This window comes from Panonychus citri, unplaced genomic scaffold (genome assembly GCF_014898815.1).
Source record: "Panonychus citri isolate SS breed McGregor unplaced genomic scaffold, ASM1489881v1 Contig00111, whole genome shotgun sequence".
NCBI classification, from domain to species: Eukaryota; Metazoa; Arthropoda; class Arachnida; order Trombidiformes; family Tetranychidae; genus Panonychus; species Panonychus citri.
In genome coordinates, this window is record NW_026515516.1 from 673,942 (window position 1) to 697,273 (window position 23,332).

The 23,332-nt window shown below is 31.8% G+C and overlaps 6 protein-coding genes and 1 long non-coding RNA gene across 8 annotated transcripts; 3 read left to right on the forward strand and 4 right to left on the reverse strand.

Annotated features, from left to right (window-relative positions):
• The first annotated feature begins 18 nt into the window (after nt 1–18).
• LOC128389908 (uncharacterized) lies at nt 19–3,294 on the forward strand. Its single transcript, XM_053349562.1, has 3 exons — nt 19–594; nt 1,001–1,665; nt 1,862–3,294. The coding sequence occupies exons 1-3, from the start codon at nt 161–163 to the stop codon at nt 3,013–3,015; spliced, it is 2,253 nt and encodes a 750-aa protein (XP_053205537.1). The 5' UTR covers nt 19–160; the 3' UTR covers nt 3,016–3,294.
• A 9-nt stretch (nt 3,295–3,303) lies between these two features.
• Nucleotides 3,304–5,170, reverse strand: LOC128389923 (uncharacterized). Its single transcript, XM_053349582.1, has one exon. The coding sequence runs from the start codon at nt 4,083–4,085 to the stop codon at nt 3,345–3,347; it is 741 nt and encodes a 246-aa protein (XP_053205557.1). The 5' UTR covers nt 4,086–5,170; the 3' UTR covers nt 3,304–3,344.
• Nucleotides 5,171–8,437: 3,267 nt separating this feature from the next.
• LOC128389955 (RNA-binding protein spenito-like) lies at nt 8,438–11,952 on the reverse strand. The gene is given in 7 exon segments (XM_053349614.1): nt 8,438–9,990; nt 9,993–10,253; nt 10,341–10,540; nt 10,543–10,581; nt 10,584–10,879; nt 10,881–10,971; nt 11,056–11,952. Coding segments are annotated over 7 exon segments (2,352 nt in total). The 5' UTR covers nt 11,789–11,952; the 3' UTR covers nt 8,438–9,258.
• Nucleotides 11,953–12,090: 138 nt separating this feature from the next.
• LOC128389928 (ribonuclease P protein subunit p14-like) lies at nt 12,091–13,094 on the reverse strand. The gene is made up of 3 exons (XM_053349588.1): nt 12,899–13,094; nt 12,620–12,781; nt 12,091–12,546 (listed from the first exon to the last, which is right to left on the reverse strand). The coding sequence occupies exons 1-3, from the start codon at nt 12,970–12,972 to the stop codon at nt 12,393–12,395; spliced, it is 390 nt and encodes a 129-aa protein (XP_053205563.1). The 5' UTR covers nt 12,973–13,094; the 3' UTR covers nt 12,091–12,392.
• Nucleotides 13,095–13,371: 277 nt separating this feature from the next.
• Nucleotides 13,372–15,231, forward strand: LOC128389916 (DEAD-box helicase Dbp80-like). Its single transcript, XM_053349573.1, has 3 exons — nt 13,372–13,540; nt 13,674–13,858; nt 13,959–15,231. The coding sequence occupies exons 1-3, from the start codon at nt 13,490–13,492 to the stop codon at nt 15,109–15,111; spliced, it is 1,389 nt and encodes a 462-aa protein (XP_053205548.1). The 5' UTR covers nt 13,372–13,489; the 3' UTR covers nt 15,112–15,231.
• A 194-nt stretch (nt 15,232–15,425) lies between these two features.
• On the reverse strand, nt 15,426–17,296 carry LOC128389917 (nuclear pore complex protein Nup93-like). Its single transcript, XM_053349574.1, has 4 exons — nt 16,101–17,296; nt 15,874–16,028; nt 15,734–15,797; nt 15,426–15,638 (listed from the first exon to the last, which is right to left on the reverse strand). Exons 1-4 carry the CDS (start codon nt 17,139–17,141, stop codon nt 15,519–15,521), a joined length of 1,380 nt encoding a protein of 459 aa, XP_053205549.1. The 5' UTR covers nt 17,142–17,296; the 3' UTR covers nt 15,426–15,518.
• Nucleotides 17,297–17,358: 62 nt separating this feature from the next.
• LOC128389929 (uncharacterized) lies at nt 17,359–18,687 on the forward strand. 2 transcript variants are annotated; one of them, XR_008325537.1, is made up of 3 exons: nt 17,359–17,475; nt 17,734–18,245; nt 18,384–18,687. It is a non-coding gene; the product is annotated as an uncharacterized LOC128389929 (long non-coding RNA). The 2 variants fall into 2 exon arrangements; XR_008325538.1 differs by having other exon boundaries at nt 17,450–17,591.
• Nucleotides 18,688–23,332: the final 4,645 nt, after the last annotated feature.

The following is a 23,332-nucleotide window of genomic DNA, read 5'->3' on the forward strand; positions in this document are numbered from 1 at the left end:
TTGATTAACAGTTAAAAGAAGAAACAAAATTAACCAGTAACAGTGAAAGAAAACAATTTAAACTAAATTAAGAAAAAGTGAACAACTTGGTTAATCCAAATTAATTTTTCCACAAAAAGAAAATTTTTTTTTCTATTCTAATTTTTGTTCTCGGTTACCAATGGTTACGCTTAAGACAAAGACTCAAAGTAAAAGCTCTGAGGTTGTTTTGGTCAAGAGTTCACCTTTAATTGGAGCAGCGACAACAATTCCATCTACAATTAACAATTCGTCGTTGATTAAATCACCAATCAGCTCTTCATCATCTTCTACAACCACAACTACCACCACATTAACCTCAGTTAATTGTTCTAGTGTTAAAAGTAAATCAATCTGTTCACCAATCGGTGGTACACCGGTCAATCCAATTAACGTTAAAAGGACTAATTGTGTTTCTTCATCTTCCGAGTTAATTAAATCGCCTAATCAATTTTGTGCCATCTTGGATGATTTTGTTTCCAAATTCTCTACTGATTCAGGGCAGAAATTAACATGTCTTAATTTGTCATTTTGCTCTCTCAAATCAATTCCTAATCAAATAACTAAATTCAAATGGTAATTACAATTGTTTTCTTCTCATTTTTTGCTTCTCTACTTTTCCATTTTTAATAATCGCAGGTAATAGTTGAAGTTTTGATCTGATTAAATTATGTTTATTCAGAGAAATTCAGCCATTTTGAATTGTTAGAGATGTTTTATTTATCAATCATAATTAAGTCTCTTTCCATTAACTGTCATTTCTCAATTTTGATTAGCTTGACTACTTTGATTAAAAGTGATGCTTCAAAACGGAAACATTTCAATTCTGTTTAATTTTTAACTGTCATTCAAATCGATTGATTAGTCAAGCAATAATGTGGAGTAAAACCTTGATTAACTAATTGAATTATGAGAGAAAAAAAGTGTTGCTAATTAACTAATCAAGTTATTATTTTTTTCTTCTTCTTTTTTCAATCAACAGTTTAAAAAATCTTAATTTAAGCTGCAACGAATTGACATCGATCACATTTCCATCTTCAAATGATACAATTGAATCTTTGGCCTTATCGTTTAATCAAATAGCCATAAACGAATCCACATTACAGTTAATTGCTTCCACTTTCACCCACTTGGTTAAACTTAATCTTTCTTACAATTCTATTGGTGATTCAAATGATTTACGATTACGAATTGATTTCTCTTCGTTTAAATTTCTTCGAGAGCTCAATGTATCTGGAATCTATTGGCGTAACTTGAGAGGGATTAAGGGTAATTCGATCATTGAACGTTTTTATCTTCACAGTTCTGGATTAATGGGATTACCATCTTTCGTTGGTTTTGATTTATGTGTTTCTCTTGATTTATCCAATAATGAGATTAACTTTGACCGTCGAACCATTCAAAGGATAGTTCGTTATCTTCCTTCACTCAGATACTTGGATATCTCTGGTAATTTAGATAATTATTATCCTGATTTTCGGTGGACTGATAAATGGTCAAAAGTTGAAATGGTTAAAACTCGTTGTTCTAACGATATCAACCCTAGTCCAGTAATAATGGCGATGTCGAACAAATTTCTAAGCGATTTAAGTTCCCTTACGGTGGTTGAATTTAATTCACCATCAGGAGATAATCCATTAGATTGTCGTAAGTTAATATTTGTCATCCTTTCCAAAATTAGATTCTTACTTATTGACAAGTCAATGACAATTTGACAACTCAAATGGTGTAATTAATTTTTAATCATTCTGATTTTTAAATCTAAATTTAGTTCCATATTTTTAGATGGCTCTAAGTCTTATAATCTATTTCTATTACTGTCATTTAATGTTTCGTCTTTCAGGTAAAGGTATTTTAATAGGACTGATCACTGGTGATCCAAATGCTGGTCAACTTGCTTCCAATTTGAAACGAATCTTTGAAGCTGAATTAATGTGCCCAGAAACATGGGGATCTTACATGAAGAATACAATATTATCTTGTTACAAATTTCTGGATGAAGAACGTATATTAAGATTGGAGAAGATTAAAAATCAGAAAAAAGTAGAGGAAGAAAATAATGCTAATGGAGAGATCGATGGTAATCCTAATGTTCAGCAAACTGAAGAATCAAAGAAAGATGAAAAATCTACGAAAGAAAGTTCTAATGATTGTCAACAATCAAACAGGAATAGTCGAAAAGAATTGGCTAATATTAACATTATATTATGTCATCTTGTCGCTGAATCGGATAATCTAGTTAAATTACGATTATCTCATTGTGGATCAGATGTTAAGATCCGTCTGGTTAAAGTTTCACCTCCAATGCCAACCAATAATGATAAAGAAAATCGTGATACATCAGCAAATACAACAGCAACACCACCACCATCAACAACACAATCAACATCATCATCATCTACAGCAGTTGTAACATCACCATCATCATCATCACCAGAAAAACAGTCTGACAATTCATCAAATAATCAATTGCTATCAGGGCAAGAAGCCAACAGTTATACAAGTTGTACCCAACGGGAAGTTGATTTGTTTGAAGCACATTCATTTACCATAACTGATCCCATTTGCCAGGAATTAGTCTTAACCAATGACCAGGAAATCGTTTTTCTTGGAATTAACTTTATGCTCAATGAAGATCGTCAGTTGAATAAAATTTTACAAAGTAAAGGATTCACTCTTCATGATAAACTGAAAAGATACACGGAATTGGAATCAAGTGCAAGAAATACAGATGATGTAATTTCTTTTGCAATTCAACTTCCCCCTCGAATCAAAACATCATCCATCGAATCAAAAACCGATGGATCAGCAACATCCGTTTCTTCAAACTCCATGGAATTCACTGAGAAATATAAAAGTTGGGAATGTATCGTGACCCAGAATCAAAATTTCAAATTCAATCAACGATTAATTACCATGCCTTTAACCAAGAATCTGATGGATATTACAAATTGTCCAGAAAAGAAAGACACAACCTCAACAGCGACGAAAACTTAAAAATCAAACTCAATGTAATTAGAAAATTTCATTCAAAAGGATTGATTATGGATGAGCATTGAATTTATTTAAATTAACTTTTGTCAGAGATACAAATACATACATATATATAAAGTAAATGATAACTGTAAACGTTATTTGTAAAATAATGTTACAGTTAACAATGATGAGTGAGTATAATATTGGATAAATTACATTTATGGTGAAAGAAAAAAATGAATTGGAATAAATATTTTCTGATTAGTCGTATCACCAATCAATCAGAAACTACAAAATCAATCATGTTAGATTAATAATCGAGAATAATAATAATCGGTTATTGGCTTTTTTCAAGCACTTTCTTCAGCAGGTGAACCGTAATAGTAATCGTATTGGGGCTTAAGGTAAAGTTTTAATTTCTTAACTTGAGCTTGTTTGGTTTGAGGTTCGTATTGATATTCATCATCGGCAGGTCCAAGTGAAGACGATGGAGGTGATGACCTGGCCTCATATTCTGCTGGATAGTAATCAGCTGGTGATTCGGAATCTTCCGATTGTGGTGATTGAACATATTCCTCAGATTGTTTTGGTTTAATTGAGAAAATCTTCAATTCTGAAGCAGCGGCGCTCCAAGAGTCTTTACCCTTTGACTTTCCACTGTCCTTAACGGAAACATCGTAGCTCCATTTACCTTTATTACCATCGGCACCATTGTAAGTTGCAGCCGCAGTATCGGCATCACTTGTACCTGGTTCGTTGGTCTTGATCTCAGCATTGAAACCATTCTTATCGGCGACATATTTGACCAATCGAGCGCGTCCATCTTTGTCCTTCAATCCATAAACACCTTCGACCCAACCGTCTTTCTTGGTGAAATCACCTTTCTCTTTACGGAAGTTGGTTGCTCCCCATGGATCCTTAATGTCGTAACCGAAAGCGTAATGAGAATGACCTTTAGTTGATTCTTGTTTACGGAAAATGTTACTATGACCTCCGTCGCCGTGTCCAGTAGCTGAGGCACAATCTAAACAAATCATTACCAAGATAACACTGGTAACACAAATTAACACAGATTTAAGATTGATAAACATGATGAATTGAATTGATCTTTTAAAGGTAATAGATTTTTATTAGAAATTAACAACTTAAATTGTAAAACAATTAGAAGAAAATTAAAGAATGATAAAAGTTTTAGTTTGTTGATTTGAAACTCTTTTAACTGTTGATTTGTTGTATCCAAAGATGAGATGTTTAACTATCAATGATTGATTGAATTCTGATGAAATTCGTAATCAAGTTAATCCATTTTATACAAAATTATCTCAATTGCAAACAATTAACAACAATCAACACACAAAGAAGGTTGAAAAGTAAACAGGAAAAAAATTCATTTCGACTCATAAACCCAACCCTTTATGCTGATTATTTAAGATGAAGTTTCGATTGTTTTTGTTTTAATCACTGTAATTAACTAAAAATCATCTAATGTAAGTAATTATGTCACTATGTTTAAATTAATTCCCTCCTTCATCTTCATCTTCCTCTCTCTCTCACTCACTCATTCACTTTCTTCATCTTCTTTAATTTCTGGTAACTAATTGTGGTTATTTAGGTGGATCGTTTTTTGACTTTCTCCCATTTAATCAACGATTAATATTTTTTTCTTCGTGTACTTTAATTGAAATCAATTGTCGAAAATGGTTAATTGTTGTTGTGTGTCCATTGGAATTGAATTTCGTAATTGGAACGATTAAGATCACTTTGTCTTCTTGTGACAATCAACGACAAATACAAAACACAAAAAACACCATCAACATCATCCAAGTTCAATTCACAATTAACCTTTAATACTTTTGGTAAGATAATTAATTGTCTAATTATTTAATCGGAAAGGTTCAAGTTGCATTTAATTGTTTGATATAAAAGCCAAGAATGTGTTTTTAATTGTAATCTAAACGGTGATCAACTGGATTGACATTTTAAAAGTTAATTGTATTTACAAATTTGAGTCTTTTTTTTATATTCATTATTGTGTTTACATCTCATTTAAAGTGATTAATTAATTTGACCTGAACCAACACCTCAATCAACAATTAACAGTTGAACCTCCTCTTTAAATTTAGACAATCAATTGATTATCATTGACAAATAGATTCACAATTAACTTTAAGTCAACAATCAAAAGATTCAATCAAAAGTTGTCATTTGATTGTCCAGAATTAAAAATTGATCATGATCAATATATTTTCATGACAATCAAATGATTTACTGATATGTTGATACAATTAACTGTTAAAATCAGATCATAATTAACCTTCATCCATGACCTGATAATTTGTTGATACAATTTAATGAAATTATTTTATTAATCATCATCAATAATCAACAATGATTAATTATCCATTTATTAATTGTTTATATTCAACCTTGTTGTTGTTGTTGTTGATTGTTTTTGGTTAATTGTCTCTAACCAAAAATGACCGAGGATGATTATGATTAACTAGATTAATTATCGTAGCTCGTGATGAGTTAATCAACAATTAATGATTATCAACGTTAATTGTTATGATAATTGTTGTTTATTAAAAAGACTATGAAATCAATACATTTATTCAATATTGTTTCAACTAACAACATGATTTAGATTCAATTTTCTAATTGATTAATTGTCCTTGATGATTAAAACAAAACAATCAAATGAATAGTTAATTGTAACCATATTTTAACCATAACAATTAACAAGAGAGAAAGATAATTATGCTAATTGTTAACTTTTAATTATTCTAATTGTAATCTCACTCAAACTCCCTCCAAAAGAAAACGATATTTAATAAAGTTTATCAAAAAAAAACTCTTCAATTAGTGATAACTGATTAACGATAATTTGTTCATCAAAATGTTCAAATTAATTTTAATTGTCACTTTAATCACAGTTTTAACTTTAATTGTTACAAGTGAAGCTCAGAGTTGGTGGAGGTACCGACGAAATCGCTCTTGGGTCTACCCTCGTTATCCCTTATATGCTTATCGATCACCTTATTATCCATATGATGATTATAATCCATTTCTGTTTTGGTGATTAAGTTAACAATCAGTTAATCATTTGCATCTTTAATCAAATTGCGAGTGAAACAATCAACGGATTCCCTTTGGCCAACTCCGACCTTTTCCAAGCTGGACTTGTTTATCACTATTATTGAGTTTACTTTTTGTTTTACTCGAGCAATTTGTTAAATGATAACAATTAACTTCCAATGTTAATTCAATAGCTTAATTGTTGTTCATCTATTTAATCAATTAACTTTGTTATGTTATTGTTTTTTTATACATTTTATTTGAAATAAAAAAAATCGATCATTTTATTTTTAAAATTAATTGTCTTTTATTTGTATCATGTTAATTAACGTTAATTGTAATGGATTAGTTAAAGATTTTGGTTAATTGATTTTGATTCAAAATTAATTATGTCCAGAGTTTGATAGATTCCAGTTGATTGTAATTGTAATTGTTCCTGTCATATGAAAACAAAGATGAAGAAACAAATTTATCAGTAATTAAGAATAGAAATTTAAGTTTAGATTAATCATAATTTAGATTAATTAACTCACCTTGATTTGAATTTAATACTCACCGATTGTTGATTAAATTTAGTTAAATTCAAGTTAATTGAACAATATTAGAATTGAAAAGTTAATTTAAATCTTTCATACAAGTTAATCATCTCTCTCTCTCTCTCTCTAATTGATTAAATTACGAGCGTTTTAATGATCAATTGAATCAAATTGTTGGCTTAATTTTGTTCAATTAATTGAACAAATTAGTGACCAATCAATTGATTGTGATGAGGAAAACACTTCAAGAGAGAATCCGTTGAATAGAGATGAAGAAAGAAAAGTTAATTACAATTAAATAAAAACCATCTACTTATCAACGAAACCAAACTTGAAGAATTGTAAAAATTAATTAATTACAATCAATGACAATTTAACAGTAAACTAATTTACTAATTACCACACTAATTTCCCTTGATGGTTAGTAACCTTAGTAAATAAACTTACCTTTGAAAATTAAACGCACGTTTAAACACTTAGAACAATTAAAATATCAACAAATTGCTTGATCACAATCACAAATCACTATTAATTAATTACCTTACGTTGATTGTTACTGTTGGGTGATGATTAAAGGCACTTAAATAGTTAAATTAGCAGAAAAAATAATAATAAAACTTTTGATGAACAATTGGTTACCCACCAACCAATTAGATTCCAATCGTAAATTGTAAACAATTAACGATAATTAACAAAAACGAAACTCTAATAAGCAACAATTTAAAAAGTTCTTGGACCATAAATATTTAAATGAATCAACAATTAAATCACTTGTTCACATTGATCACTATCACCACTAATTGTGAAGATATTCCGACGATATTGAACAACAATTTACGAAACTGAACAATTTTTTTTCATCCTACAAATTAAATCAATAGACGATGATGATGATTTAATTGTTATGTTGGAAACAATTAAAATCCTTTGCTTATTTCATGATGGACACACAAAGTTAATTAACTAAATTTGATTCACTAAAAAACTTAGGAATGAAAAGAAAAATAGAAAATCTTTTTGATTAACTTTCCAAGGGTTAATCAACAATTGATATTAATTAATTTACCTCAAAATGAGTCGATTAATTAATTTTTCTAATTTCATTTAATCACAAAAGTAAAAAATGGAAACTGGATTAGTTGGAACACGATTAATATTAATTATTTTCTTTATGGATTAAATTAATTTTCTTCTTCTCACTTTAAGGAATTTTTCACTTCACTTAAAAGAAAACACTTCCAATCAACTTAATTAGAGATTTATAATTAGAAACAAGAAGAAGACAATTAATTAATATTCACTAATCACTAACATAAATCACTGGTAAACTATGAGGAAAAATCAGCTGAAAGATAAAGAGATAGAGAGATAATCACTTTGGATGGATTAGTAACCCTTTCCTTCATCATTTGGCTTTTGTATCTCTTTAGATTTAAACTCATGCACTTAATAAATGATTATGATGATTAACACGATTTTAACTTGACAATTAACAAAATGTGAGCAGCACCAATGGTAAATTGTAACAATGATGGTGAAAGAATTGTTGATAAACCAAAGAGAGAGAGAGAGAGAGAAAAGAAATAGAAAAAAATAAGAAGAGATAAGATTGAAAAGATTCAGAGACGAATATAGAAATCACATTATCGTTGAGAGAAAGTAGCACAATTAAACCGTTGTAATCGAAATGATTAATTATAATCATTGATCATGTTTGGTAAAACAATATAAAGACAGAGAACAGAAAGAAAATGATAACACTTTTTTTGGACACCAAGGGTATTTGTATGAATATACCTTGAAAAATTTATATAAGACCACAAGCCATGGGATTAATTTGGTAAATTATTATTTTTGCTTTCATTTAAATAATATGATAATACAAGAAATTGAATCAATTGTAAATGGTACTTGTGCTGACGTGTAGGTGCTGGTGCTTATTGTGGTTGTAGTTGTATTTGGAGGTTTGGTGAGTGTGTATGTGTGTATATGTATTTATATGTAAGTGTGAAGTGATGGGTTGATGGTTTACTTTTGAATAATCAGAGAAAACAGATTAAAGATTATCTTCTTGTTAAATGATTTGTTAAACTGGCACAATTAAAGAACACTGATCAATCTTTAAGAAAAGGTAAAATGACATTGATTTCTTTTCTGATTGTGTAGGTGAGTAAAAATTGATTCTCTTCATTGGCATAAACGATCAAAAATTAAACCAATCATTTAAACCTTAACAAAATTTTTGTCTAACAAATGATATTAAAGATGTTTGGTTAGGTGAGAGTGAGTGTTGACTTCTGGGCTTGTATATGAATAAACTTGGGATGTTGTCGATGTTAATTTCTTGGTGATAATGTTGTTGCACCTTCTACACGCACATTGATTCCGAATATTGAAGAAAAAAAGAATAAACCAAAAAAACCTACACTGAACGGAGGTCGAAAGGGAGAGAGAGATTATGAAAAGACAAAAAATAAGATAAAGGGAGGAAAAGGAAGGGTGAAAAAAGATAATCCATTCCAAGTTTGAGAGAGTTGGTTGTTTGTTCAAAGGTTGCTGATTTGATGCAGAGTATTGGATATTTAGGTTGTTGTATTTTTCTTTTGTCAAATTTGTCGTCTAAATCATTGGGTATACATTGATTGATTTATGATTAAGATGATCCACGTACTACAACCACAACTAAATATTCTTCCTTTTGACTTTCACCAGATAAATTTGGAGCAACTTTACGAAGTAATTCCTGGGCAAATGGACACGGTGGGAAAGCATAGAGAACACCAATCGCTTCTTTAACATTGTTAGTTAATGAAATTACTCCTGCAGCTTCTTTTTGTTTTAAATAAGTCACAAGATTTTTGAGAGGTCGAGTTTGCACTGCTCTTCCGTCTTCACCAATTCCTGCTTGAAGTTGTGCATTACTTGATCCTGCGGTGGCAAATAACATACAATGTCCTGAAGCTCCTGCACTGCTCATCCTTCTTGATACATCTTCTAACTTTAATGGATCAAAACGAAGTCGTTGGGTAATTTTGAGCATAGGTATTTCCGATGATGGATCTTTCATAAGAATATCAACAAGGGAAATATCACCACTGCAAAGGTACATTTTCGCAGGGAAGGCGCTATTTTTCAAAATTAAACCTCCATTCCATGCAGATGGACAGAATTTTACAAAATCGGTTAGAACTTTAACATCTTCTAATGGGGGTGGTGCACGAGAACGTTCTTCACTTTTATTCATTTCAAAATTGGGTGAATGTTTACCCGTTGATTCTTGACCACCACTAGTTCTACTTGGCCTTCGAGGTGAGCCAGGAGTACGATCACCTCCTGGTCCGCCATCGGGGGAAATAGAGGCTCGACGAATCTTTTTACGTTCACTCACATCACCACTTCCTGTTTCTGGAGTTCTTGGTCGAGCTCTACGTCGATCATTTGATGGACTACGTGAAGATTCATCCCAGTAATTCCAATTGGAATTACCGCCACTAGCACCGCTACCACTAGGATAGCTACTTCTTTCACGTTGTTTCTCTTCAACATCATTGCCACTAAAACTATCCCCACTAATATTAGATGGACGATTTCTTGAACTTGCTTTTTCATTATAACTATCACCATAATCACTTCCATGGTATCTTGTAGCTATTAATATTGAGAAAAAAACAAACAAAAAAAACAATTTAATATTAATTTGAAAAATTTGATAAGAAAATGACTTTAAGTACTTACCACTTGTAGTTGTAGTGGTAACCGGTCGAGTTGAGAGCTATAGTCCGAACTTGGGTCTCGACTATAAGGACTTGGGTCTGCAAAATCAACCCTAAGCCGCTTGTCAGGTCCACCTAATGCATGCCCTCGCATTTCTTGACAAGCCGCAGTTGCAGCATCGATGCTATCAAATTGTAAGTAAGCATGGGTGTTTCCTTTACGAAATCAATTTTACGAATAGAACCAAATCTATCAAATTCCTTTCAAGTTGAGAGAGCGATGTCCATGATCCCAAGCCTCCAACCCAAATTCTAGGAGTAGGAGTTGCTTTACCATAACCTATTTTACACTGAAATTTTCCAATATATTGACCTGACATTTCAACTTTAGCTCGATGAGCCATATCAAGATTCAAGAATTTAATAAAAGCATAAGCATTTCCTTGTCCAGGAGGAGGTCTTTTTACATCAATATCTTCAACGACACCATATCGTTCAAAAATACGTCTCAAATCGGGTTCAGAGATTGTTACTTCAAGATTTCCAACAAATAATGTTCGTTGCTTTATCATCATCTTCCGGAGGAATGTGATGCAAGTAATTGGGAAATTTTTCCTTTTTGGACTCTCGATGAGTTTGTCTATTAGTAGTACCTAAAATGTACAAAAATGAGAACAGAAAAAAATGATTTATAAAGATTAAAAATTTTGAAAAAATATGAGAGAAGAAAAACTTACCGGTGGGACGACTTTGGTGATGATAATCACTACTAGAACTGGTTGAAGGTCTATGTGTTGGTCTAGAATACTGTTGATTGCTATTACCACTGTTACTGGCATTTTTATCTACATTATTTCGAGATTGGAGAGGCAGTGGAGGTGGAGGTGGTGGTGGTCGTCTATTATTTGGAGGTGGGCTTGCAGGTGGACCTCGGGCACTACGGGTAGAGGTGTATGCTGGTGAGACACTTCTCCTTCTTCCACTAATGCTACTGCTACTTGAATTCAACATGCTACTTCGATGATGATCATAGATCGGTTCAATTTCAACAGCCTTGTCAAATAGATGTAATCTTGGTTTATTGTGTCGAGCTTCTCTTGCCTCCTCATAAGAACGGAAGTAAATGTAAGCAAACCTATCATTGTCATCATGACACACCTTTACAGAAACATCACCAAACCGGCTAAACTCTCTACTAAGAGCTTCCTTTACAGTGGTATCACCTACTTTAGCATTTAAATTGGAGATACACAATATTTTATAAGCCGCTGGTTCACGTTCAGGTTTAACCCTAGAAGAAGATGTTGAATAATCATCATATGGATCACGAACACTACCACTTCTAGAAGAAACATTAACAGGTGAATCACGTCCACGTCTCCTTTGTTCAGATGGTGATTTGATTCTATTCCGATCACGGCGAGAATCAATTGGGCTCCGGTCTCTCGGGCTGTCGTCGTATCTTGGCATCTTTAATCACCACTAAACAATTTTGTTAACAATACAGACTAAACATGTAAATCAGAATCAAAAGGAACACAACTAAATGCAAGCAATTAAAATACCACAAAGTTAATAATACACAAAATTAATACAAATAATTGACCACAAATATTAAGAAAATTATTTTCACTCTAAAAATAAGGCGATCAAATTTTCTCAAAATGGCGACCTTCAAACTTCCACCAGGTGGAGTTACTGAGAAGGAATCGAATTCGAATGGCGGTAACATTTGAATCGATTAACTTAATTTCTTAAATGAAAACATTTGATTATTTTTGCTCTTGTTTTGTATTGTTTCAATTTTTATCTTTTTTTAATTGTTTGTTTTTTGTACGTTGCACGAGTTTATTGTCCAGAGGCTTAATTGTTAGAATTATGATGATAAAAAAAAGAAAAGATTTCCAATGATTTACAAGGTTAGAGATTTTTTTCTTCTTGTGTTGGTTAGAAAAATTTGTTGATTGCTTTTTGTTTGTGTTCATTTGTGTATTTGATTAGTTATTAATTTAAATATGTATAGAGTTTGTTTGTTTGTTTGTTGGTTTATCGGACTAATTTCTTAAGCTAAACGTCAATTCCATTTATCAGCTATTTGATGAGCTTGATCGTGTGAGTTTAAACATAGAGATGAGATTGCATGTGAAATCTTATGAATCATTATATGGATTGATCGGTTTTCCCAAGTATGTGCTAAGGCCAAAGCACTTTGAACTCTAACACTGTCCCTAATAAGGAAGAGACAGAGAAAACAATAAGTTTATCATAATGTTTAGAATATAATTTATGTAGAAATGTTACCTTGCTGGAAATCTAATGAATGCTCGACAATCTTTATTCGAGAAACTCATTACATCTATAGGAATTGAGACACCATAATCACCAAAAGCGTCTTTCATGAAAGAGATAAGCATTAGTTTAAGATTCCTAGGGCAAATATCAAGCTTTTTAAGCTGAGTTTCACTGTATCAAGTGAAAAAGAAAACAAAAGAAGAAGAAAAAATATTAATAAAAGAAAAAAATGTTGAAAAAAAAGGTTAAAATCCAAATCTTAAGATAGAAAACAAAATTTTCACTTACATACTAATATCGGCAAATATATGGAATCTATCATCACGAATAAATCGATAGCGTTTATTTTTACTCAATTCCATTGTAGATCAATGGTATAAAGAGAAAACGATAAGATAAAACAATAAGAATTAATTAGAACAATTAAAATAAAAAAAAACCAAGATGAAAGTTAAAAATTCAATCACAAAAACAAAAATTCAAGAAAGAGAATCAGTTAAACAAATAGAGATCCGATATTTTCTATCAGATAGAAAACCAATTAATTCTTTTCTTTTCTAAACAATAGACAGATTATCTTAATCCATCGAATTTACTTTAATTCCATCAGGTCACTCGATTGAATTGGGTGAATTAATTACTAATTAATTTCCATTCTCTTTTCTTCCCAAATCAAATCAAAAGATAAACAAAAGACTAATCCGGTTACCGAATTGATCTTTTCCCGGCGGATTGAATAACCGAGCGTAATGATTACCGAGTTTAATCAAACCCATGAGTTGATTTGTTGTTTCAAATTTAATTTCATCTTATTGTTTTCTAATTAATTTACCTTTTGTTATTTTAATTGTTTACTTTAATCAACTATCATTGTAAACTATGGCTGACGGCGGTGACTCTCAACAACCGACAAACGAATTGAACAATGAAGTAAATTACCTTTTGAAAAATTATTTCTCCTCATGCCTTTGTTGTTTTTTCCTTTGGGAAAATTTAATCATCTCTTTTCGAGATTAATTTTGATTGTGACTTTTAATTCTCATTTGTTTATATTTGTTTATAGGCTTCTGATAATCCTGAAGAACCAAGGGATGACAATGATGAAACCGTTGACGCAGCGACACTCAGCTTAATGAGGAAATTGACAAGATCCAGAATTTTAGAGTCTAAAAGTAATGAAGTTGAAATAGTTCGAGCTAATCCAAATTCTCCTTTACATTCTGTGAAAACATTTGAAGAACTCAATTTGTAAGTAATATTTTTGTCCATCGTTTATTGAATTTTCTCTTGGAAGAGAGAACAAAATTTATTCTCTAATTGATCTCTGTCATTTTCTTCTCATTTACAGACCAGAACAACTTCTCCGGGGAATATATGAGATGGGATTTTCTAAACCGAGTAAAATTCAGGAAACAGTTTTACCCATTTTACTTTCAGATCCTCCGACTAATATAATCGCTCAATCACAATCGGGTACTGGTAAAACAGCAGCCTTCCTTTTATCATCTTTAGCTCGTGTTGATGAAAATTTGGGTTATCCTCAAGTATTAATTTTATCACCAACCTATGAGTTAGCTTTACAAACGGGTCAAGTTGCTGAATTTATGGCTAAACATAAAAAGTCAATCAAATTTAAATATGTTGTTCGTGGAGTTGAATTAAACAGAGATAATCCTATCACTGAACAAGTGCTTTTGGGAACACCCGGTAAAGTGATGGATGCTGGTCTTCGCTACCGGTCATTTGATATTCGTAAAATAAGAGTATTGGTTCTTGATGAAGCCGATGTAATGATAGACACCCAAGGGCATAGAAATCAATCTATCAGAATTAAAAATGGTCTCTCACCAAATTGTCAGATAATGTTCTTCTCTGCAACCTATGATGCTGCCGTAATGGAATTTGCTGAACAGATAGTTCAAAATCCCGTTATTATTAGATTGAAAAAAGAGGAAGAAAGTCTTGAAAATATTGAACAATTTTACGTCCTTTGTAATACGGATGTTGACAAGTACAAAGCTTTGGCGAATCTTTTTGGTACTCTTTGTATTGGTTCCGTTTTTATCTTCTGTCAGACCAAAAAATCTGCCGGTTGGTTGGCTGAGAAATTGAGACGAGATGGACATTCGGTTGGATTGATTACCGGTGATTTAACGGTCGAGGAAAGAACTGAAGTAATCAATAGATTCCGAGATGGTGTTGAAAGAGTTTTAATCTCAACCAATCTGATGGCCCGTGGAATTGATGTTGATCAGGTTACCGTTGTGATTAACTACGATTTACCTATTGATGTTTCTACACGAGATATTGATTTCGAAACATATTTACATCGAATTGGAAGAACAGGAAGATTTGGAAAATCTGGACTCGCGATTAACATGGTTGATTCACAACGAACATTAGATATGGTTAAGAAATTGGAACAACATTATGGAAGAGAAATATCCATGCTCGATGCCAATGATCTCGATAAATTGGAACAATTGAATAAGGATTTTTAATTCTATTACAATTAACTCAACATTTTCCACCATCAGTTAATTGCATGCCAAAAGCTCTTACCTTAATCATCTATTTTTCAAGAAACCGATAATTGATTAACAATTTGTGATTCTTTGTGATATTTGGTGTGTCAAGTTAATTTATGGAACTAAAGTAAAAGTGAAATTAACTCGGTAAAATCTCTTATTCGCTAATTTAGATTAATATTAATTAACTCAAATTGCAAAAGTAAAAAAGTGGCTAATTAAAGCAGTTACAATTTTATTTGACCAGTGACATTGATTATGCAAATGAAGTAATAATTTATTGGCAATTTGTTTTTCTTTGATGTTAACTTTATTAGTGAGAGAGAAAAAAAGACGTTAATTGTATTGTGATGAATAGAAATGAGGAGAGATTAATTGATTTAATTCATTGTGACTTCCAATTGAACGAGACGAGCATTAATGTCACCAGGCATTCGGTAAGGAATCATACCAGCATAGGTGATCAAAAGACGAGCTTTTGATTTAAGAGATGTAAGAAGCTAATTAAGAGAAAATATTAATCATTAATACAATTGTTGCTGTAAAATGTTAATTGTGATCAATTATTCAGGGAAAATTAGAAAACAAAACTTACTCCCTCTTTTTCATTTGCTTCAACTAATACACCAAATTTACTAGATGTCAATGGAGCGATTGATCTGTAGGAAAAAAAAGAGAAAATGAAAAATTATTTTAGTTAATTAATTTCATCTAATTATTCTCAAGGGAAATTACTTGATCTTCTTATATTGAGTGTGAAGTATATTCATGGTGGCAACTAAAATGTCTGGAATTAATTGGCGAATCTCATCAGCATATGAGGAAAATTCATTGGCTTTGGCATCGACTTGTTCAATTTTAAATGGTAGAATGTTGAGTTTTTCAATTATCTGTAAATGAGAAAAGGCAAACAATCAAATTAAAACTGGTGTAACAATAGATAATCTAAATTAAATACTAACCTCCATAGCATCATCGAGTGATAATTTATGGTAATTGTCAAAAAATGCCATCAAATCTAATAGTAAATGAAAAACTGAAACCATTTCTGGTTTGGCATCGTAACCATAATTGTGATACCTTTCAGCGATATTAATTGCTAATGGTTCCAATTTGTCCCTCAATTCATTTGGTACTTTTTTCTTAGGCACTAAGGGTGTTAAATATTTAATTAGTAAATCCAAACATTTCTCATCATCTTGAGATAAATCATATAATTTGATGGCTTCTTCAATCAATCCAGTCTCCTCACAATCAGCAGCAACACGTCGGATTAGTTTCATTGGATCAGGATGATATTGATCAATTAATCCAGTTACTCTATTACCATCAACAGTTTTATAACCCAACACAGTCTCGAAATCTTTATGCTCTCTCAAAGCACTGGACAAGGTTGATAAATTTTGGTCAGTTGGAGATTTTTTTATAAGCTCTAAAATTGGTGTATAATTGGCAACATCTCTGGTGGTCAATCTAGAGGTAAGATCTCTCATTTTAATCCTTGGAGTGGTAACTAATCTAGATGAAAGATTAGCCATGGTAACATCAGATGAGTCATTTTCATCTCCAACAAGATTGGTTAAAATGGACATTTTTTGATCTTCCCAATCTTTGGCGGTTTTAGACCAACATTTACCATCGACAATTTCAAAGGTAGCCTTTTTTACCTCCTCAATAGATGAAAGAACAGCATTTTCTCTCTCATTCTTTAAAAATCCATGGATATCACTAATCTTGGATGATTCAACGGTAGAAAAATCTGCTTTCAATGATTCCAAATGTTGATTAGCTTTCTGCAGGTCATATCCTTTAGAACCAAGAAGTACCGATGCTCGTGCTTCATTAGAATCTCTGGAAGCATGATAACCAGTTCGAGTCCATAAATTGTGACCAACTTCATATAATTGTTTAATATTACGCTCGATCCGAGGAAAAGGTAAATCAACTTGAGCTTGAAGTTGCTCAGCTTTTTGAAGAAGATCATCAAAACTAGTAACCTCCATGATATGTTTTCCCTTTTGAAACACCGCAAGACTTTAATCACCACACAGAGTAAATTGAACAAAAGAAAAAATACAATTCAATCAAAGAAAATCAATAGAGAAAATTAATTAATCAATAATAATCAGAGAATAAATAAAAAACCGGTAAACAACTGAAAGAAAAAAAATCAAATTCTTATAAAGAAAATCACATGTTCTTAAAGAGCTTCGATTCGATACCAACAGATGTCACCACTTTTCGAAAATCAATCAACTCATTTTCGTTCTTGTCATTTAACTAAATCAACTTTAATTGTAATTAACTCAATTTACTTGCTCCAATCAATTTCTTCAGGTAAAATTTGACATTTGAAGAATATTAAACCAATGGTTCCTAGTGAATTATCTTCGTCTAAATATAAAAGAATAGAATTTCTTTATTTTCTCTCTTGTTATTTTTTGTTCTCTCATGTAATCAATTGATTTCTTTTTCTTTTCTTGTTTCCTTTGTTGTTTCCTTTTATTTTTCTTCACTTTAATTCCAATTGTTTATTACATAAATTATATTACAATTTGATAACTATTTCATCTTCTATTCTCTTTTTGTTTATAGTTATACCTTTTCCTTTAGATACTTCAAGCTGTGTATTAATATTTGAAACCATTTATCCAGAGGGAGAAAAAAAAACCAACAAGGAGAAGGTGAAATTACCAGTTACCATATGAATACTTTGTACAATGTAACCCAACACACAAAACAAATTAATACAAAAGGATAAAAAGAAAAGGAGAAGGAGCAAGAGCAAAAAAGAATTGAAAAAGAAGAAAGAAAAGACCAAAGAGGAGTAAAAGTGAATTAAAAGTTACTGTAGCATTTATTACACGGTTTTCGATGATAAATTACTTTGCTATATGGATCATGATAATGGTGATGGTTGTGTGGCGGTGACGGTATGGAAACCGTATCAACATAAATGACTGAGAAACAATTAGTTTAATTAACTTAAATGAAGCTAATCATAGAGGAAAAAGAAAAGGATAACAATTACCAAGACAAGAAACAAGGATGATGTTATAAAGCCATTGGAGAGAAAACCAAAGCCAAAGTGAAAATTAATGTAAAAGGTTTCAATATAATTGATTATACATAATAACCTTACCAACCATTACAATTAGCTTTTAAATATGGATGCTTCTGTTATATCAGGTAGCAAACAATTTGAAACCAAATTTAGTAACAATTACATTATCATTATCTCTCAGGTAACATATAACAAAGGAGGAGAAAAATTCATATGGAAAATTGAACCGAAACAAAAGCCTCAAACACTTTGGTGGATCCAATCGATTGATAATCAATTGTCTTGAATCAATAATATATTTACTCTTATGTACAGCCTCGAAAATTAAGATCGACTACACTTTTAAATGAGAATACGCATAGAATTGATATCTTATCAATTATGTAATGAATTCACATTGAAAATCGAGATAATGATAATAGTTTGATCGTTATCTCAATAAAAGTTTATTTACAATAAACTAAAAATTGAAATGAAATATGGAAATTTAACTGAATCTAGTTTACTATCATTGATTAACTATGATCCGATTTCGTGAGTGTTGCTGAATATTGACTTTTATCGTTTAATTGGTTTACCTGTGACCCACTCTGCCCTTTAACCTAAACATTTAAACAACTGTTTTCATCAGAAGGAGGATAGAGATGGGTGGTAAAAGGGATTCGGCGAGTGGGAGCGCAAATTGGAATTGTTGATGAAAGAGGAGGAATGCTGGGAGATTTCAATTTATATTTGTTGTCATGAGTTTTGTTATTGCACAGGCGGCGCTTGGAGACTCTCCCCTTCTGGATGTCACCACCTAAGAAGGCTAAATCCCTCACGGGAGTCAATTCAGCTAACGGGTGCTGTACTCTCTTTCTCGGTGTAATCATCGAGTAACGAACTCGCAACGTTGACTAGCAAGGGCAGATGCTTAATCTTCTGAGCTGAGAAAGAGAGAAACATAATTAGTTGCCCAATAAATTCCAACCAATATGTTTCTAAAACCTTAGGCCAAAAAATCAGCTTTGAGTGAAAATTTTGAGCTGACAAACACTTGTATGTTTAGACGGTGGCGTTAGTTATGGTAGATAATTAGATTATTCAGAAGTTTAAGAAAGTGCTAGTGCTCCTGTAAAAGAATTGGCCATACAAGATGGTTCCTTACAAGATGAACTCTAAAATGATGGTAAACACGGAAATAACATAACAATATAACAAGCTACTCAAGATTAATTGAGAGATTAGCAATTGATTAATCATCCTTAGTCACTAACCATAATTGTTTCTTCAAACAATTCTTTAATGTTTCTAATAATACTTCTTCATTGAAAGTAATTATCATGTCCTTGAAAGTACATAAGTTAAAGTTTTCAGTGTGTCTAGTAATGCAAAGATTCAATTTTTACATTCAACAGCTTAATATCATAGGTAATATTTTTTGATAAACATACAGGACGAACCTACCATATTTAACCCCACCGTCTAAACCTTCATCGTTCTTATCGTCGTCCGAGAAAAAGATTTACCAATGCCAATTTTGTTACAAGGTGTTTAGCCAGATGTAGAACCTTAAGTGCCACGTTCGTACACGCACTGAAGAAAAACCGTTTTTACGAGATGATTTTTTACAAGATGAACTCTTAAATGATGGTAAACACGGAGATGGAAATAGTGGCTCCTGCTTGTTGAGAAACATTTTCATTTTAAGTTGGCGATAAAGATTAACCTCATCTTGAGATTTACGTTAATCATCACTAAGTCACGATGATCTAGCAAATGACATTTTCACAAAATAAAGATTGCCAAATTTTGCTTTTCTTTGAGTTTGTCACCTTAAAATTTAACCAATAGAAGTTACCAGGTACCACGTGAGAGGTGGTACCTGGTTTTGTATTTAAAATGGTGGCAACCAGTTTGTTGCAATTCGTCCGGGTAATGAAAGATCAACGTCCACGTTGATTTACAAATTAGTAAGATTATTATAATTAATTAAGGATTAGTTAACATTAAATATTGACTATTAAAATATGAAAGGTGTTAGTAATTAATGATGTCCATCCTGGAATTCCGATAACCAATGTGAAATGTTCTGTCCGTTTTGACCATCTCTCGTACAATTTCGGCTGAAGGGTATATTGTGGTCTGTTAATTTTGTAATTCCATGTTTAAGGGTTACTCAGAATCTCTTTCAGGGAATGACCAATAGTGACGTGTGAATCATCTTCATGTAGCTTTTGAAATTTGTAGAATAAGAATTTATCAATCGATACCAAACCAATTGGTTGTTTACCTGGCCATAACTCTTGAAGATCAATATGTTGTATATTATAAACTCTTAGTCGAGCGGGTGTCAGTTGTAATTTTGTAGGTCCTCTTTCCTTGAGTTATTAATCGTCGTCCTCTAGAAATTTCTGCCACTTGCATTGAAATCTCGTCCAAAGTTAATCCTTTTGTTCATCATTTGATTATATTTGATTTGATCATTGATTTGTAGTCCAGTGATTCGAGTTAATGGATTTACAATATGATGATTTTTCACCTGGGCATAATAAACAGTTTGGATACGTATTTCTGGGCTAAACCAACCGGATAAATGGACACTACCTACTCCACCATGACCATCTCCTTCAATGTCCAAAGCTAATGTTTCCTTTTTGTTTGTTTTAGGGCCGATTGGTACATAATTTTCTAATTGTTCGGGTATTGGGTTATTTAAATTTTTCCACCAAGGTTTTCCGCCATAAGCTGCTCGTAATTTACGTCGACGAAGTTTTCGTTGTTCTCTTACATAAGCATTTTTCTTTGATTTAGATTTTACAACGGCGGTTATGGTGACCTGATGATCGGTTTTGAAAGGAAGCTCGGGACAATTTTTACGGAAGTGACCAAGTTCACTGCAGTATGAGCGATAATTAATTTTCATATGATCGGAGCGGAAACACAAAGAGCAATGATTTTCAGGTATTTGAATTAGTTGAATATGGGCAGAATTTCTGCTATTTTTATAATTTAATAATTCAGTGTATTGATTTAGTTTATGATGGGCCATTCGTATTTTATCAGGGTGATTAGCTGTTACTGTTAATTTAGTGTACTTATTCATCTCCTTCGGTGTTCCACTGATCTCATATTCAGGTGAAATAATTTCTGGTCTCCAAACATGGCCAAAGTAACTGGTGAATTTGGGTGCAAATATTGACAGTACAAGGAAACATTGTCTAAAAATTGCTTCTGATGGTGAGGTGAATGAAATTCGATCTATTTTAACTGCCTTTTGTCGTTGTTTTGCTTCCATTTTTTGTTGAAATGCTTCTAATTTAGGATTTGAGCTGCATAGTTATTTTCCCATCCTGACGCCATCCTATTTGTAAAGAGAGAGAAGAGAAAAGAAAAACTTAAATTATTCATTTACCCCAAATCACCGGAGTTTGAATAATAAGATTTTTAGTTAATTGAATTCCCATCACCGGGAAATAATTATATTTATTTGTCTCTGTTGTGTTTTTATCCCCATCACCGGGGTAATTAATTTACTGCCCCAGCACCGGAGCTCGACTAAATTTTAGTAACACTGATGTAGTGGAACGCTAGTTTCTGGTGTTTCATCTTTCTCTTTTCTTTTTTCGACAACAATTGAATTTATTGATCTCTTTCGAAATGGAATACATTTTAAACCAATTAAGCAAGTAAGGAAACTAAGTGTGATGACTAATAGTATCCAGATCCATTGCGAGATATTTATTTTCCAATTGATTTTACGTTATTTATACTATTTTCTATTCTTGATTGAGCTTCATCAATTAATGTAAAATCGAGTGGTTCAATTTCCAATTCGTGAGATAATGGTTGAGTTAATCTAAGATTAATTGCGTGAGTGTGTTCTGAGACTGGCGAACCTTGACTAAGAATTTGAAATTTATGAACTGTATATTCTAGATCATCAATAGTAAAGTTAGTGCATTTTGACAATCTAATCACACTGTTTGGGCAGATATATTTGATATTATTGTATAGAGTAATCGGGTGTCCTGCACAATGAATTAAATATTGTTCTCCCATCTGTTTAACTTGAATTGTTTCTGCATATGTGGTAACATTAGGGCTATTGCTGAAGCAAACTTCATTCTTCCAAAGTTCAATTTTCTTCAAGTTTTCTTTACAACTTGATACTTTCTTAAAGATAGGATTGTGACCTTTCAAATCCTTCTCACTAATCTCACAAAACCGATAATCTGTAATATTAACTAATACATATTCTGGGCCTTTATATGTAACCTTACAAGTGTGTGTACTATTTTTATTGTATAATGTAAATGCATCTGCTTGAAATATTTGATTAGTTGTATCTCGTAAAAATGTTGTAAAATTTATCATCAATGTTGGAAATCTTTCGTTATTGTATACATTTACATTAACATTTTCAATTTCATCCAATGAACACTCTGGTACACAGATAAGATTAACCTTAAAAAATTTTAGAAAGTTCTTATCGATTCTTGGTATTGCTTCCCTAATTTTTCATTAAAGTGTTTTAATTGGTTAAGTTGGTTATTAGCTTGAGTTACAGTCTCGGCGGCTTGAAACGTTATTATTGATAAAGCTTGAGGTAATTTAGATAAGTCAAAGTTCACTTGAGATACTTGTTTGGTTACACTTAGTAATTGATCAAATTGTTTTTTTATTAGTTTTTTATATTCTTGATTTGATTCTGTGATAGAAACGAGTACTGGCTGTAAATCTGTGGTGGGAGTGAATATATGTTTATATAAATAGTTTACACCGCTAATCACAACTCCACCCACTACTATTGCGCTAGCTATTGTTCCCGTTGTAATTATTTCTCGTCTTATTTTTATTAGATTTTCTTCTGGTTTGGTTGTTATGTTCGGTATGTAACGGATAGGATCGATGTAATTTTTATCTATGAATGATGAACAATAATTTTCAAATTCTTTTAGTATTTTTTGAATTAATTCACACATCTGGAAAGATTGGTAATTTTCAGCACAAATGGTTAATTCAAGTCTTCTTTTATCTGTATTTAAAATAATTGGAATCTCTTTACATAGGTTTGAAAATGCCAATATTACAGAGATTTCTTTAGCTGATTTTCGTGGGTGATAATTGGTCTTTCTCCATAGAATAGGT

Bases quoted from the DNA above. Each gene is read 5' to 3' on its own strand.
- LOC128389908 (XM_053349562.1), top strand. From the start codon at position 161: ATGGTTACGCTTAAGACAAAGACTCAAAGTAAAAGCTCTGAGGTTGTT. The intron at 595-1,000 runs GTAATTACAATT...TTCAATCAACAG, and splicing joins CAAATAACTAAATTCAAATG to TTTAAAAAATCTTAATTTAA. The intron at 1,666-1,861 runs GTAAGTTAATAT...TTCGTCTTTCAG, and splicing joins AGATAATCCATTAGATTGTC to GTAAAGGTATTTTAATAGGA.
- LOC128389923 (XM_053349582.1), bottom strand. From the start codon at position 4,085: ATGTTTATCAATCTTAAATCTGTGTTAATTTGTGTTACCAGTGTTATC.
- LOC128389928 (XM_053349588.1), bottom strand. From the start codon at position 12,972: ATGGAATTGAGTAAAAATAAACGCTATCGATTTATTCGTGATGATAGA. The intron at 12,782-12,898 runs GTAAGTGAAAAT...CACTTGATACAG, and splicing joins ATATTTGCCGATATTAGTAT to TGAAACTCAGCTTAAAAAGC. The intron at 12,547-12,619 runs GTAACATTTCTA...CTTCCTTATTAG, and splicing joins TTCATTAGATTTCCAGCAAG to GGACAGTGTTAGAGTTCAAA.
- LOC128389916 (XM_053349573.1), top strand. From the start codon at position 13,490: ATGGCTGACGGCGGTGACTCTCAACAACCGACAAACGAATTGAACAAT. The intron at 13,541-13,673 runs GTAAATTACCTT...ATTTGTTTATAG, and splicing joins CAAACGAATTGAACAATGAA to GCTTCTGATAATCCTGAAGA. The intron at 13,859-13,958 runs GTAAGTAATATT...TCTCATTTACAG, and splicing joins ACATTTGAAGAACTCAATTT to ACCAGAACAACTTCTCCGGG.
- LOC128389917 (XM_053349574.1), bottom strand. From the start codon at position 17,141: ATGGAGGTTACTAGTTTTGATGATCTTCTTCAAAAAGCTGAGCAACTT. The intron at 16,029-16,100 runs GTTAGTATTTAA...TCTCATTTACAG, and splicing joins CACTCGATGATGCTATGGAG to ATAATTGAAAAACTCAACAT. The intron at 15,798-15,873 runs GTAATTTCCCTT...TTTTTCCTACAG, and splicing joins ACTCAATATAAGAAGATCAA to ATCAATCGCTCCATTGACAT.